Raw genomic sequence first — 16232 nt, 5'->3', positions numbered from 1 at the left:
AAAATAAAATAAAATAAAATAAAATAAAATAAAATAAAATAAAATAAAATAAAGGTATGCATGTGTGATTTGGATTAGGTTCCAACTATTAACCCAAAGTGGTAGCATTAGGTTTTAAAGAATTTTGCTTTCATTTATCTCCCTAGAAATAATTTAGTAATTACTTCTAGAAATTAAAAAAAAAAAAAAAAAGAAAAAAAAGTCAGAGAAGTCTACTTTACTAGGTTTGTCTGAGAAACTAACAGCAACTTATAGACCTCCACAAAGAATTATGGTTTTCCTGTAAGATAGTACCACCAAGGACAAACTAAAGGATTCAGTTTCCAAACAATATATAAAAAGAAAAAAAGGGGAAAAGCTATGTTGGCATTTCTGCTATACATATGTCCCGACTAGCATAATATTAGAAACATATGGCAGCTCTCCAAGGGAGCTATAGCAGGAAAAGTGATGCCAACAACACTGACGACAGATTATGGAAGGGAATTTCGCTGAAAATGTTGGATACTGGTTACATAAAACAAATATGTGACTCTCTACAAAAATTTGGAAACATGTCAAGTTTGTACTAAAGCCATTGAGGGCAGGTTAGTAGGTAATATGATAGGTCCAACCAACAACTAATGGCGAGCAGGACTGCCTAGACAACAGGAAGGGAGATATGCAGTCCATTTGGCACTTCTATAACTCAGGTACAGAATTCTGCTCTTAGTTGAGCCTTATAACGCTCTTATAAGTCAATGTTAATAGTGATTTAACAAAAGGGAAGAGTAGAGTATAAGATGTTAAACAGCTATCCCAAGATTACCCTGCTGACACAGATTAAGAAAATACCTGAAAAATTAGTATTATGAAATGAGATGCCTGGCTACCTCAAAGAATAGATGGTCTGTTGCTGTTTGTCCTGCAAAGTCATAATCTGTGTTCATGTGGAATAAACTGCTACCACTGCAACAAATTTCATAAACTCATTTTCTCTGTGTATTGACTAGAACCCAATCTTCAAAAAAAAAAAAAAATATATATATATATATATATACATGTTTAAGGAAGAAAATACACTCATTCTATTTGCTTAAGTCAAGAATACAACCAAAATACTAAGTGATCACAGAGACATGGTTCTTAGAAAAATAAAGTAACTATACAAAAAGATGGATTACCAAAATTGTTTTAGGAACTGAATACAAGCTGGAAAGTTTGGATAATCTATATTACAAGGGCACTGAGAATAAATGGTAAATTACTGAAAGCCCTCTCAATATCAGAAATTATTTTTAACTACTAAAATCTACTGACATAACGGATTTAAATGCCCTCAGTTTAGGGAACCATTCTTGCCTGTGAAAAAGAAAACTGGAGTGAAAGAATTATGACTAAATCAAAGTTCCCAAATGCTTATAGTAAAAATTAAAATTTGTATTCAACTCAAATATTAAAGTGAAACTCACAGCACCACATTGGCCACAGAGTCAAATTCACCTCTTTTAAAAGAAGAGCTTTTGGTGAGTAGTTAAAAGACTTTTAAAAGCTTGTTTGGAGCTAGATCCCCTCAGTTTCAAACCAAGTTTCCTCTTCATGTTTGTAACCTTGTACTTAACACAGTAAAAACAGCACCTAGTAGGTACCTACGAAATGTTTGCTGAATTTTCCTCATATTTCACAGAACTAATGTGGCCAGAATTCTAGCTTCCAGATTATTATCTTGTTTAAATATAATGAAGTTTATATTATATAACATAGCTTGCCAATAATTTAAATGGAACAATTAGTCATTTACTAACTATGCAAGAAAACTAGTAGAAAACTGAAATGTGAATAGTGAGGATTAGAAAAGGATAAAGGAGGTAAAGAATATAGTCATTTCTAGCTTTTAAGAGTAAATCATTACACGTATTTTAAATTACATTAAAATGTAAAAAAGTGCTAATTAATTCAAGGCACATGCAAGAGTTACGTGCACACATCACTGGTGTTCGTCTCAATTTTTCTTATTAAATTTTATACTTAACTGCCTCACCTTTCTGAAGACATTAAACATTAACACGGGCACAGAAGTCTTTGTAACTGCAAACTGCTCTGCTCTACACCTAAAAATTTTTATGTATGCTGGGATTGGAAGTGTGGGGGATGAGAAAATATGGAAGCAATAAATGAGTTAAGAGTTGTTTCCAAAGCCCTTGGGGTTAACAAAAGCTCAAGCGTAGCCTTTATATGCAATGTGAAAAAGCCCACAGGGAAAGAGGAAACTTAAATTAAAAAGTCATGGGGCGCCTGGGTGGCGCAGTCGGTCAAGCGTCCGGCTTCAGCCAGGTCACGATCTCGCGGTCCGTGAGTTCGAGCCCCACGTCAGGCTCTGGGCTGATGGCTCAGAGCCTGGAGCCTGTTTCTGATTCTGTGTCTCCCTCTCTCTCTGCCCCTCCCCCGTTCATGCTCTGTCTCTCTCTGTCCCAAAAATAAATAAAAACGTTGAAAAAAAAAATTTAAAAGTCATACCACAATTAGATAGTATGTACCTTATTTCCTCTATTCTAAGGTGTACATTTTTCTGCACATCTTAATATTCCTGAATGGGGCTATATACCTTTTAACTAATGGTGTAATAGTTTACCGCCGGAAGTTTTTTTCTTTCTTATATTAGGTATATAAAACTGTTAAGGGCTTATAATGCCATATTTTTTTTTTTTAATTTTTTTTTTCAACGTTTATTTATTTTTGGGACAGAGAGAGACAGAGCATGAACGGGGGAGGGGCAGAGAGAGAGGGAGACACAGAATCGGAAACAGGCTCCAGGCTCTGAGCCATCAGCCCAGAGCCGGACGCGGGGCTCGAACTCACGGACCGTGAGATCGTGACCTGGCTGAAGTCGGATGCTTAACCGACTGCGCCACCCAGGCACCCCTATAATGCCATATTTTTAAAAAATACAATTTAAACCATTATTTCCCATACTTCTTTGAACAAAAAAAACCTATTTGTTTTTTTAAAACTAACACCAAGAAACATCTTATGGAACTAACATTCCAAGAAACTTACTTTGCAAACAGTGTCTTGGTGTTTCAGAGTCTAGAGAACTTACCATTTAAAAATGAGCTACTAACCTTCAAGTTCTCTAAACACTAATTTAGTAAAAATGATAGTTGAATTTGGAGAACACAGGAAAAAAAAATGCTGAAATAACCCCACAGACCCCCTAATACATAAGGTAAATTTGTTTCTCCTTTAAACCGAATACAAAAGGAAACCCTTAAGAAAGAGAGTCTTTAAAATATAGAAATATATGAATATTGTGCTACACTAACCCTCAGGCAGAAATGACAAAATCAGAAATGCACACAGGATTTAGATACTTTAAAAGGGTATCCTAAGTTTGACTCATTTGATTTTTGTTTCTGGTAATTTTTGCCCTTCCATCAAACACAGGATCTGTGGATTAGTAAAGGAGAATTAGAGGGAAGTCCTGAAAATTCTACTGGTAATCTAATCCTCCTCCTTCAACCTAGTCATTATGATGATCATAATGATAGGAAAGCTCTGGCTCCTGGGAAATTCCCTAAAAGAGGATGATAGGGTGGGAGCCAACAGAGTGGAGAAGGGAGCTATGAAAACTTGTTCCTGGGGCTTTCCATTGTGAAATCCAGAAGCAAGAATTTCTTGCACACATTTGCCCTGTGTATGCTTACAGAAATAAAATTCAGATTATTTAAGAAATCTGCAGAACTTTTCTGTTTAAGAAATATAAAACAATGTCTGACTTCTACGTGGAATGAAAAATTATCACAGTAATTTTCCAATCTATTACTAAACATGATATTACCTATAACTTCATAATAAAAGGCATTAAGTCTTTCAAATAAACCATATATTAAAATAGTTTCTTACCCAAACTAAAAGAACAGATATTACTTGGAATAATTCTGAAAAGTCCTACCTTTTCTTTGCAGCTGGAAAGCATGCTAATAATGCTAAGACAAACTGATTGGACTGAGAGCGCTGGGGACCAGTCTTCTGTTAGAATGGATAAACAGATATGACCATTGCTATAAACATGAGGATGAACAGGAATATTTTCACCAGTAAACATGACCTAAGAAAGAATAAAATTCCATTAACACCCAAATATTCTGTGTTATCAAGAAATAAAATATTCTCCACAGAACTTATTATTCTAAAAACCAACTAAGCAACTAAAAAATAACTGCTCATTGTTTATTCTCATCAATTCACGAAGAACTGGTTTCACTGTATGAATGAGCACATAGGGAATGGTACACATAGGGAAAAGCCCAGATCATCTATTTTTTATTTCAACTATTTTTCACAAATTCCTTTTAAAAATTCATAAATTAATCATGCATTTTTAGCCTAGCAAAAGACTACTATGTTTATAAGAATGCTTTTTCAAATTCTACTCATTGCTCTCTGCATATAGAAATCATATGAAAGTATTCAATTTGGGGACAACATGAATTCTAGATGACAGGAGCACCCCTTCCACCTGTAACAATGCTATCACCTAAGGTACTACATGCAAAAGGAAATGACTGCTATATATAACACCTGCTCTAAACTCACTCGTCCATTCTGATGGATACAAATTACTATTTATTAATCAGCAAATAACTATGTGCCTACATACACACACACACACACACACACACACACACACACACACACACAAATGGTTGAATGAGTCTCCCAATTACTTGTTTTTCTCTGCCTCTTCTACTCAATTCTTCTAACAATTTTTCCTTTCTCCAACTTTCCTTGCCTCAGCACTGTTTTTTGAAAGGTAATAAATCTATTATTCCCTCCTTTGCCCTAATAATTCATTAAGAATCCTGTTAGTGCTTCTTAAACGTATCTACACTGGGACACCTGGGTGGCTCAGTTGGTTGAGCGTCCGACTCTTGATTTTGGCTCAGGTCATGATCCCAGGGTTGTGGGATCCAGCCCCGTTGGGGCTCCACCCTGAGTGTAAAGCCTGCTTATGATCCTCTCTCTGCCCCTCCTACACTCATGTGTACATTTTCTCTCTCTCTCAAAAAAAAGAATGAAGTTGAATAAATACATACATAATAAATGTATTTAAAAAAAAACAAAAATAAACACATAACTCCATATTTAAAAACAAAACCCCTATGTTCACTAAGCATCTGAGTGGGCAAGAGAATGAATTCATACATTCTGATGAATCTGTAAGCACAGTCCAAAGTAGGACAAAGAAAGTAGAAGTCTAATATTTAAGAATGCTTATATATGTTACTTCATAAAAAATTACTTACTTTGATATAAAAATTAATCCACCAATCTTTACATTAATTTTATGCTGCAGTAAGATGTACCATTTTTATTCTGTTGTTTAGTAGTGATTACTAATTTCTGACCTGACCTTAAAAAAAAAAAAAAAAAAATCACCTGAAGGCGTGGTTAAAAAATAAGAATTCAAGAGTCCCACTTTCATAGATACAGATTCAATAGGTATGATGAGATTTTTATAAAGCTCATCAAATATAAACCAGTACTTCCCAAAAGAGACTTACAGTAATCTCTCTCAGCCCTACAAACTGCCTCACACTTGAATACAACAAAATCTTAGTAAGAAACCCTACCTTCAGTTATGTCAGAAACTGATGAAGTATTTGTTACTCTAGGCATAACTTATTTTCCCTTTTATAGAAAGCCAGTGAAATAAGTATGGCTAGGGTAAGGTATGTCATTATTTAATATGGGATGTTATGGAAAGTTATCATAAGCTGGGTTTTTGCTTTTATTTAAAATATCTAACAATTCTGACTTTATTATAATTTCACAAATATTTACATTTACAAAGCACTCTTTCATAAGCAGGAGTCCTCTAACACTTCAAATATACTACTAACATATGGAACTCATTGCCTGGGCTGAAGCTAATATAAGACAACAAAAGGAATTTTCTTCTCAAAGGAATAACTTTGCACATTTGCATATTTTTATTTCTTTAAATTCTGGTCATGCACCCTCCATTTCCACTGAAAAGAGCTAAAGTAAAGCTGGAAACTAAAAATAAGTCTCAAAAAAAGAGATATCAAGTTACTTGCTCTGCCTGATTGTAGAAGACCACCCAATCCCTGACTCTGGCACAGCTGTGTTTAAAGCATATTATTTATCTCAATTTTCTCTATCAGTGTTATTACCCTTTTCATTCACTTTTTTGCTAAAAAAGTGCTACCCTAAAAGGAAATGACTGCTTAAATGGTCTTGCAGCTCCATACTTTTTGAGTCTACCCACGATTATTTTAAATTCTATTTTTTATAAACATGTAGTTTATTATATGCATTTGATATTCCCACAATGTGTTGTAGATTTCTAGAGTGGGAGTTTATAATCTCACAGAATATGCATCTGCCCTGGGGGATTCATTCTGCCACAAAATCCCGTTTGGCCAGTAGGGTATTTTCAGTAATAACACAAACAGTGCCCAAGCAAGACCTTATCCCCTGGTCACGAAATATATTTTAAAGGATAGTTCTTTTCCAGTAAGGTCTCCTTTTTAAAAAGTCACACAGAATAGTGCTCTGAAAGTACCAAAAAATGAAGAACTACTAAGATATCTTCTTTGCATGCATCAGCGACCATCAAGGAAAATACACAGCAAAATACAAAGATTATCACAACATGCTTCGAATAGCCAATTCACAAGGCAGAAGGAAAGGAGTATTTCTCTTAGAACGGATTACAAACTAAATCACTTGGCCTGAGAGCCAAGAAGGGCCCATGAACAAGGAAATCAGGAGAGAAGGGATGAAATGCAGAAGAAGACACCTACAGCAGGAGCAGCAGACCCTGACAAGCACAGAAGAGAGCCAGAAATCAAGACAGAAACAGCTCTGAACTCTAAGGGAACTGAAGTAATAAACTTAATCAGATCTCAATAAACCTTTAAAAAAAAAAAAAAAAAGCTGGGGCTTTTTAACATGCTGCATGCAGGGCCAATGCAGCCAGCCTAAAACAGCGGAATCAATAAGCTGCACATATTAAGATAGCCCCTAGGACCTAACCTGCCAGATACAGAATTTTAGAAGTTTGCCTAAACATGGAAAGGCTGAGTTTACATGCCAGATGTAACTGGCATTCCAGGATGAACCCCTGAAATAAAAGAAAAAACTTTTTTCAACAGCTTATTCATGTAAAAAGGCTAGTAAGCAGCTTCCACAGACAGTTTTAAACTCTGCGATTCTGGTTCTTTGCATGTGATGGGGAAAGTAACCAAGGCTGAATTTCTTTTAGATCATGCTCTTAACCATCTTCATTTATTTAACACACAGTACAATCCAAAGGAGGAAATGGACATTTCAGTTATTTAACTGCAGCCAAGCAAGTTCTGAACATTTAAGAGATGAAGAGCTGTTTTCAGAATTAAAAAAAACTTTTTGAGGGGAATCCCAAGTAACTGACAAAACCAAAACAGATTTAAGAAGACAACTGAATACAATGAATTTGAAACAAAAGGGAATAAGAACATTGCTAATTTCTTTATTTTAAAAGTTATTTATTTTTTAAATAATTTATTCAAATTCAAATTTAGCATATAAACAGTTAACAGAGACTGCACACACTCCCTACTGCATAAACCAAACTATCAAATGGAAGTACAGATTTTAAAGACTAAGCTGTTTTATGGGAAAAAAGCCATGATTTTAGATCTAATGATTTTAGATCTAATGCACGTGAATCACATCTGAAGTTCTGAGTCTGCATAAGAAACAGTCCTCAGACATCTCTAAATTTCCAAACATCTATCATTATGGTGTATTTTCCACAGTAGGTGCGATCTAAGAAAACTATGCTCAGAATCCACATAATTTTGGAGGTAAGTAAGCACATCTAACCTAAAGTTTTAAGCAAGCCAACCCCTGGGTAACTTTTGGTACCAAATGTAGTGTCTTTCATAAAACTACTAATCTGAGAATGAAAGCCATTGACAGTGACAAAATAAAGAATGGAAATTAGGTACCTGTTTCTAATATGAAATTCGTGGTACTAGTACATTAGGATTTCCAAACATCAAGTCGATACTGAATGAGCCCACAAATACTGAGATCTGACCACAAGGAAGGCATATACTACTGAGTTCACACTAATGTTCTGCAACTAATTAGAGAGTAACCTAATATAGTGTCAAACTAGGTCAAAATACATGACAAGAATAAGTAGTACAGGGGCGCCTGGGTGGCGCAGTCGGTTAAGCGTCCGACTTCAGCCAGGTCACGATCTCGCGGTCTGTGAGTTCGAGCCCCGCGTCGGGCTCTGGGCTGATGGCTCAGAGCCTGGAGCCTGCTTCCGATTCTGTGTCTCCCTCTCTCTCTGCCCCTCCCCCGTTCATGCTCTGTCTCTCTCTGTCCCAAAAATAAATAAACGTTGAAAAAAAAAAAATTAAAAAAAAAAAATAAGTAGTACAAAACAGGCTATAAAATATAAAAGCCAATCTACAAAATGGATACAAAGATTTCCCTAGGAACAATATAAGGAAATGTTTTCTCTTATTAAAACTGTAAGTAGATGACAAGACTCAATGGGCAACTATAGAAATTGAACATAAAAGCAAAGTTTGTTGGAATCAGATATGTAATTATTCATAATGTATGATAGAGGCAGGCTAGCACAAATGGTAAATATCTGACAATAATAACTGGAGATTTGGAGTTTTAGCATAGTTTTTAATTCAATGCTCCCCTTTTAGTCATTTAATATGTATTAGTAGCATCAAGTAGTTCAAGTATTACACAGACAAAATTCCTGGATACAATGAAACTAAACTTGGGTTCCCTGGATGGTACATTCTCTCTCCTTTACAAGCTGTCTTCTTCTAGCCTACCACTCCTCTTCATTTATCTTCCCTCTGCTTTACCAGACTTCAACAAATAGGGTTCACTGTTCACTTTTTCCTCATCAGGTATCCTAGATGCTAGACAACTTAAAGCAATAAAAATGGTTATTTAAAACTTTGGAAAGCTTAACCCCCTTCACATGAAAGAACAAGGAGAATCACACTATGAGAACACTATGAAAATAGTTTCTGGATCTCTTCAATGAAGGAGTCTTGAGCAACAGAACGAAAGGGTCCATGTTGAGGGGGCATGAATAGGAAGGGGGATAAGGATAAGGAGAAAGCGACCTGCCCCAGTGTTTCTAAAGCTTTGTAATCAAGGCAAGTATATTTCCAGCACCACTTTTAGCATCAGTATGGTTTCAGGACCAAGTACAGTGTTCTCTTCCCCCTAAAAAAATACTTCCCCACCTATTTCTAAAATGCCTAAAATTTCTTCAAAAAAAATTAGAGTTGAAAAGCTTAATTAAAAACAAGGTATAACCAGGACATTTGCAAGATAATATAGATGTGTTTCAGTTTCATTGCATTCAAATGGGATGTTTTGACAGAGAAAGACGGTATAAGATCATAGATATTTGGAACAGAAGGGCTGCTAATGTGACGAAGTAGAAAGGAAAAGAAGCAAAACACTAGACACTAAACTTGAGGACTTCACAGTTTGGATGGAGAGGTGACCATACCTCCCAATTCCTTCGAGATAAATCTCCAAATCCTTCATACTGCAAGACTTTCTTGGATAAACCCCAAAACATCCTTCCTTTTTCATCTTCTCCCACAGCCCTCCAGCATCTATACATAAAACTATATTTGCTCACAAATCTCAAAAGAGGCCACGTCTTCTTGTGACTTGCTCCACTTTTGACATAAATTCTTCCTGTACTTTAAGTCCCAGTACAAACAGGTTTTTCTGTCTCCTCATCTTAATCTAAATTGGTCACTGCTTTCTCTTTTGCTCCCAAAGCATACAATTCATACTTCAATTTATGGTCCATCTAGTTGCCTAGGTCAAAAGTTGTGGAAGTCTTCTCTGTCTCCTTTCCCTCATTCATATTCCTCAATTCATGAGCAAATCCTGTTCGCTCAACCTTTAAAGGTCCAAAATATGGCCACCTTCCATAGTCTCCACTGCTACCCTTCTGGTGCAAGCCACCATCACCTCTCACCTGGATTAATGCAATAGTAGTCTGGTCTCCCTGTACTCTTGTACACCCAACAATCAATGTGCCACACAATAGCCACATTTTTCCTTTTAAGTAGGATCATGTCATTCCTCTGCTCAAAATATTCAAAGATTTTTCATCTCATTCTGAGTAAAAGTCAAAATTCTTACAATGGGATATAAATGTCGTACACCATTTATGATGGACCCTCCAGCCCAAATTATCTCTCATACCTATGCCCTCCACCCCTTACAGAATGAATTAATTTGTGTCTGACTATCCACATACCTAACCAGTTATTAAAGGCAGGCCCGATGCCTTTTAATTTCTGTACTCTTTTTTATCTCTCAAGGACAGAGCACAGTATTTGGCACATAATTCATGTTTAAATACCCATTAATTCAAAACCAACCAATCACTTACCTGGATCCTAGCACAGAAAAACAATATAATACAGAAAGATATTTTATTTTCTGTATGGCTGATGGTAAGTGCACATTAGCAGAAAACAGTGAGGGAAAAGTGCCTCATCTCTGCTCCCAATATAAAAAGGTTTTGTTGTCGTTATTGTTTCTTTTAAAGCAAATGACCGGGCCAAAAACCTGTTTAGACAGGCAGCTTTTTCACTATAAAGCGAGATATATGAGCAACTAGTAGGGAAAGAAAACACAAAAGACTATAAAGTTAATACAGTCTTAAAGATCTAACTTACAGATGCAAAAGTACTAAGCTCACAACAGACTGGCTTATTTTAGGTTTATTTTCCCAAATTCTACTTTTGTTAGTAGTGGTATATTCAGTACTAAATTAATATTCAAAAACTAATTTTCCAGCAAGTCCCAGTGTTTCTGGGTCTCATCAAATAAAATCTGTGGTGAATGAGGAATTTTACTGCCCTAGAGTGGTTCTAATCACTTCCCCAGGGCAATAGACCAATGGAAAGTTTCAGTTATTGGAAAACCTCAAAGTTGATATGCACATCAAGCAACTGACTGTTAGACCATTATAATTATTTTATAATCATATAGACGATGTGATTAATAAAAACTAAAAAAATAATTTTAAAGTATTACTAGACTTAGAGCAGCTCTTCTCAATCATGGATACTAGAATACACAGCTTCTGTGGAGTGATGTTAAAAAGGAATCCTCAAAGAAGATGTGGTGTCTATATACACAATGGAATACTACTCTGCAACCAAAAAGAATGAAACCTTGCCATTTGCGACAACGTGGATAAACTAGAGTATACTATGTTAGGCGAAATAAATCAGTCAAGACATATGATTTCACTCATATGTGGAATTTCACAAACTCAACAGATGAACATAGCGGAAGGGAAGGAAAAATAAGATAAAAACAGAGAGGGAGGCAAAAAGAGACTCTTAAATACAGAGAACAAACTAGGGGTTGCTGGAGGGGTGCTGGGTGGGAGGATGGGCTAAATGGGTAATGGGCATTAAGGAGGGCACTTGTGATGAGCACTGGGTGTTGTATGTAAGTGATGAATCACTAAATTCTATTCCTGAAACCAGTATTATGCTATATGTTAACTAACTTGGATTAAAAAACATACACACACACACACACACACACACACACACACACACACACACGTTGAATAAATCAATGTTGAATAAAAACCATGAGAAGAATGGGGAAAAAAAAAAAGAAAAAAAGGAATCCCCACAGTCCAAAAGACTGGGAACAACTGACCAGAGCTTTCAAAGTTATCATTCTATATACAATCCTTCACTTTTAGAGATAATATTACTGTCTAGATAAATAGGCATTTTCCCCATTCTGGTACTCAGACCTAATTGGCAGCATGGAAAGAGGTAACTTGGGTTTTAAGTCTTGACTATCCTACAAGTTAGCTTTTAAACCATGAACAAGACATTTTACTTCTATAGACTTCACTTTCTTCACTTACGAGAATGAATCCATCTTCCCTAACCACTTCATTAGAGCTGTTACAAGACAAAATCAGAATGGAATTTACAGTAGAAAATATGATACAAATATTACTACATAGAAGTCATGGAGGTAAATGTGAGGCTGAAATGGTTAAGTTTGTACTTGAACACTAAGCTAAAGAGTTTTCAGACTTGACTTCACAGAAAATAAAGAAGCATTACAAGTTTTATGTTGGAGGATAGGGATTGTTGTAGTAGTGGTGGTAGTGTTGTGTGTCTGTGCAAACCAATGAGGTAATTGCACCTTCAGAGAAATCTAGCAGCACTGTCAAAGGATGGTGGGGGGTGGAAAGAACTAGAGGCTATTACATAATAGCCCGCATGAAAGATGGAAACTTGGGAGTACACCACTCACTGTAAGATAAGAAGGGACTGACTTAAGCACTGCAAAAGGACCTCAAAAGCTGCATTTAATGGTGAAGAAAAGAATTTCAACAAAAGCAGACAGACGGACGATAACCCAAGGAAAAAAATTTTTTTTCTTATTTTATTATTGGAAAAGATTGAGTTTAAAGTGTTAAATTTGAGACATCTGGAGGTACTTAAGTAGCAATATCCAACAAGGGTGTGAAATTAAACCTCAGGAAGAGGTTGTACACATAACTGTAGATCTGGGAGTTAGCCGCTTAAGATGGTTGAAGACATTACAGAAAAGAGTGAGAAGTATCGGGGGTAGTGAATAAAGAATCCCAAATCAGAAGAATCAGAAAAGTGGGCAGAAGTCAAACCAGGGAAGGACAAAAAAAAATTTTGAGATATGATAGAATTCATTATATATGTTCTAACTTACAGAAATATTCAAGATGAAATTCAAATGATGCTGCAGAGTGATATTTGATTTAGAATTAAATGCTAAGGAGAGAGTTTAGAGGACACTTTTGCCTTGGTTCCTATTTATAGAAATATTATCTTCCTCTGATAAAACATGATAAAACAATCTGTGGGCTCCTGGAGTAAGCCTTCTCCAATATCCCTCTAGTCAACATTTTGGAGTTCATAAATCACATTCTTCCTTCATATACCTTCCACAAACTTAGCTGAAGTGAAGTAGAACAAGTTGAAGGTGAGAAGGGAATACCTGAGACCACACTGCCTTTAAGCATTAACAATCTGAAATGATGCTGATAAGCCAAAAGGCAACAAAAGGTGAAGATGGTTTTCTAGAGAGAAAGAAGATGTTTGCTTTGGTTTCTGATCATAGTCTACAGGTGCTTATTATAGAGGCCTAAAGGTCATTACCCTTGGCTTTATTTTTTATGAAATAATAAAAATAAGCTTATCTTAATTTTCTGCTCACATTAAAAAACTGTAGCACTCAAGGAGTCCAGTTCCATTTAATTCTGTGCCTTAAAACAATGACCTCTTTATTTATAGCACAATACAATAACTGGCTTCCATCTGTACCCCTACATGGCCAAGAGCACTGTTAGGTATATTCTATTTAAAGTGGCAATAAAATATGATTTTCCTCAAAAATAACATATTTTAGCACTTCAAGTGTTGAATTTTAGGTATTTGGGAAATTTCATTATCCATAACCTCATTATCCAGCAATATGAGACACAGTTGGCATTAAGTCTTAACATTTTGCCACTAGTAACTCATTCACCCATCTTCCAAGCCAGCAATGTGGACGCCATCCTAGAGTCTCCTTTTCTCTAACTTCCAAGGATTAATCATTCACCAGTTAAACAGCTCTCAAAAAAAAGTTCTATCACCATTATCATTTGTCTAAGTATTAACCCATTACCTAAACTAACTGTGCCTCAAATTATAATGATCAGATTTAGGGCTTATGTTTAGATATTCAACATCTTGTAATATGTTCTATCTTTACAGTACTAAAAGCCTACAAAGACAGCATGTTAATGCAAAATCAAGAAAGTGTTCCTTTCAACAAAGCACTGCCTCCTCACAATTATTCTATCATCTTATTTAGAAATAAGTGCCTCCAGGTATTCCAAAATGTTAAATTCTCCCACAACCCCTGGGCCTAGGTTAGATTTCCAAACCCTTTTCCACTAACATCTATGAATAAGAACAATGTTAACTTCTTGGAAGTACAAAAGCAAAGTCCTAATCTCAATAAAGTAAATGTTCCTAAGATCTTGATTATATTACAAATAAGAAAAAGGAACAAATCTACTTACATAATTATAATGGATTTCTTTTTTTAAGTTTGTATTTAGTAAAAAGTCACTAATTTAGTATTTTGCTATAATCTAAAAACACAATAAAATGTTAAAAAGCAAGGCAGTTACCTGAGGAGAGTCAAAAGGGTATCGACTACTAAACTTAAATAGAAGTTGAAATTTTTCTCCTTCATATAAGGTACCTGGTGCACCTTCCATGTCTACAATCCACCTAGAACAGGAAAAAAAAAATTTAAAAACTTCAGATAAGAGGAATTGGGATGAGAAAGAGAAAAGGAACACCGAAGACTTCCTCTATGCCAGGCATTAGCTTGCAACAGCACGTTTCATCCTACTGCACATTAACTCCCTCGCCCTATTCCCTTCTCTGACACTCAAGGGTTATTTAACCAGATCAAAGTCAGACAACTAGCAGAGGACAGGGCCAAATTTTAACCCAGGTCTAAAAACACAAAATAAAACCCAACTCAAGTGTGCTGACATTAAAGCCTGTGCTCTTTATTTTATGCAGAAATTATTATATGCAGGAACACTATTTTTATAACACTATTTATCATATGCAGAAACACTATTTCTGCAATGACTGAAAAGATTTTATAGATAACATGAAACAAATGAACTGCCTTTCTGATGTCATTTTAGAAACAATGGTGGAAGTAGATATCAACAACGACTAGAGAATCATGGCCGTTAGACACATCTTCTCATCAGTACTCTAGAGAAGACTAAACAGGAAAAAGAAGCTAAGCTGACATCAGTCCACTTACTCCGATGGCTATTCAAGGCTCTATATGCCTTTCCTTTGCGTCTTATGTTTCAGTTGTTTAATAAAACTTAGAAGAGATTTCTATGGCCTCTTTACAAGCATACTTTGTTTCCACATATAACAATCATGAATACAAATCTGTTTATAATTATAGTCTGTACACTTATCTCTTGCTCTTTTAATTTATTTTTCAGTAATCTCTACACCCAACATAGTGCTCAAACTTAAAACCCTGAGATCAAGAGTCGCATGCTCTACAGACCAAGCCAGCCAGACACCTATCTCTTGCTCTTTAAAAAAAAAAAAGGAGGAACAGGAGTAGAACAAGGGTTATGGTGGCAAAGATGATAGAGTCACATTGCGAAGCAAAAATGGACCAGTCATAAGAATGAATTCCTAATTATCTCTCTGGCCAATTCCTTTCCTCTTAAATTTTTTAGGTATAAAAATGTACTACTTTAAGTACAGGGAAACAAAAGGAAGTAATATTGAGAATACAGGGTTGGGGTTCTAGTCACGATTCCATATACTATGGACTTTAGAGTATGTAAAATAATAAATGTGTCTACTCTCTGAAAGCAATCAGCTAACACATACAGGCCCTTAAGAACATAGCTATTCATTTTCAGAATGCGTGTTGAATACTATACATGGCAATAAAAAATATAAGCCAAGAGCCAATATTTTATCATGAAATTACACAGGTCTGTCCTTTAGCTGTGTGGCCATGAGTAAGCTGTTTTACCTCTCTTGTTTGAACTATTTCAATTGTAAAATTGGTATTAAAAACAAGTTAAAATTTCATTGAAAATAGATATTCATCTCAAAGTGTTGGAAACATAAATCGCATAGCACTTTCCTGATATTAGAACCAGTACGCAGTAAATTAAATATAATGCAGGGATACCTGGGTGGCTCAGTCAGTTAAGCGTCTGACTTCGGCTCAGGTCATGATCTCATGGTTCGTGAGTTCGAGCCCCCCCACCCCACCCCAAGTCGGGCTCTGTGCTGACAGCTCAGAGCCTGGAGCCTGCTTCAGATTTTGTGTGTGTGTGTGTGTGTGTGTGTGTGTGTGTGTGTGTGTGTGTGTCTCTGTGCCCCTCCCCACTCACACTCCGTGTCTCAAAAATGAATAAAAACGTTGAGAAAATGTATAATGCATAAACTGCATTAAAAACAAAAATCTATTCTCTTTAAAAACTGGGTCCTTTCTAGCTATCTTGACATCCACTATGCAGTGATTATTCCAAGGAAAAATCAGAGGACTTCCTGGTGCCCTTTCCTTCTGTTTAAAGGCAAATTTTA

At 35.8% G+C, this 16232-nt stretch overlaps 1 protein-coding gene across 1 annotated transcript in view; it reads right to left on the bottom strand.

Moving 5' to 3' along the window:
* The window catches only part of UBE2W (ubiquitin conjugating enzyme E2 W), a 74980-nt gene that overhangs the window by 14874 nt on the left and 43874 nt on the right, over window positions 1–16232 (bottom strand). Inside the window, exons 3-4 of the mRNA XM_040487575.1 lie at window positions 14270–14372; window positions 3932–4087 (exon numbers count right to left, since the gene is read on the bottom strand). Coding sequence (XP_040343509.1) covers window positions 3932–4087; window positions 14270–14372 — 259 coding nt within the window. The remainder of the gene's footprint in view (window positions 1–3931; window positions 4088–14269; window positions 14373–16232) is intronic.

Source organism: Herpailurus yagouaroundi, unplaced genomic scaffold, assembly GCF_014898765.1.
Source record: "Herpailurus yagouaroundi ecotype Mexico unplaced genomic scaffold, PumYag 165, whole genome shotgun sequence".
NCBI lineage: Eukaryota > Metazoa > Chordata > Mammalia > Carnivora > Felidae > Herpailurus > Herpailurus yagouaroundi.
The sequence above is the reverse complement of the archived record's forward strand: the minus strand, read 5'-3'. Positions and strand labels throughout refer to the sequence as shown.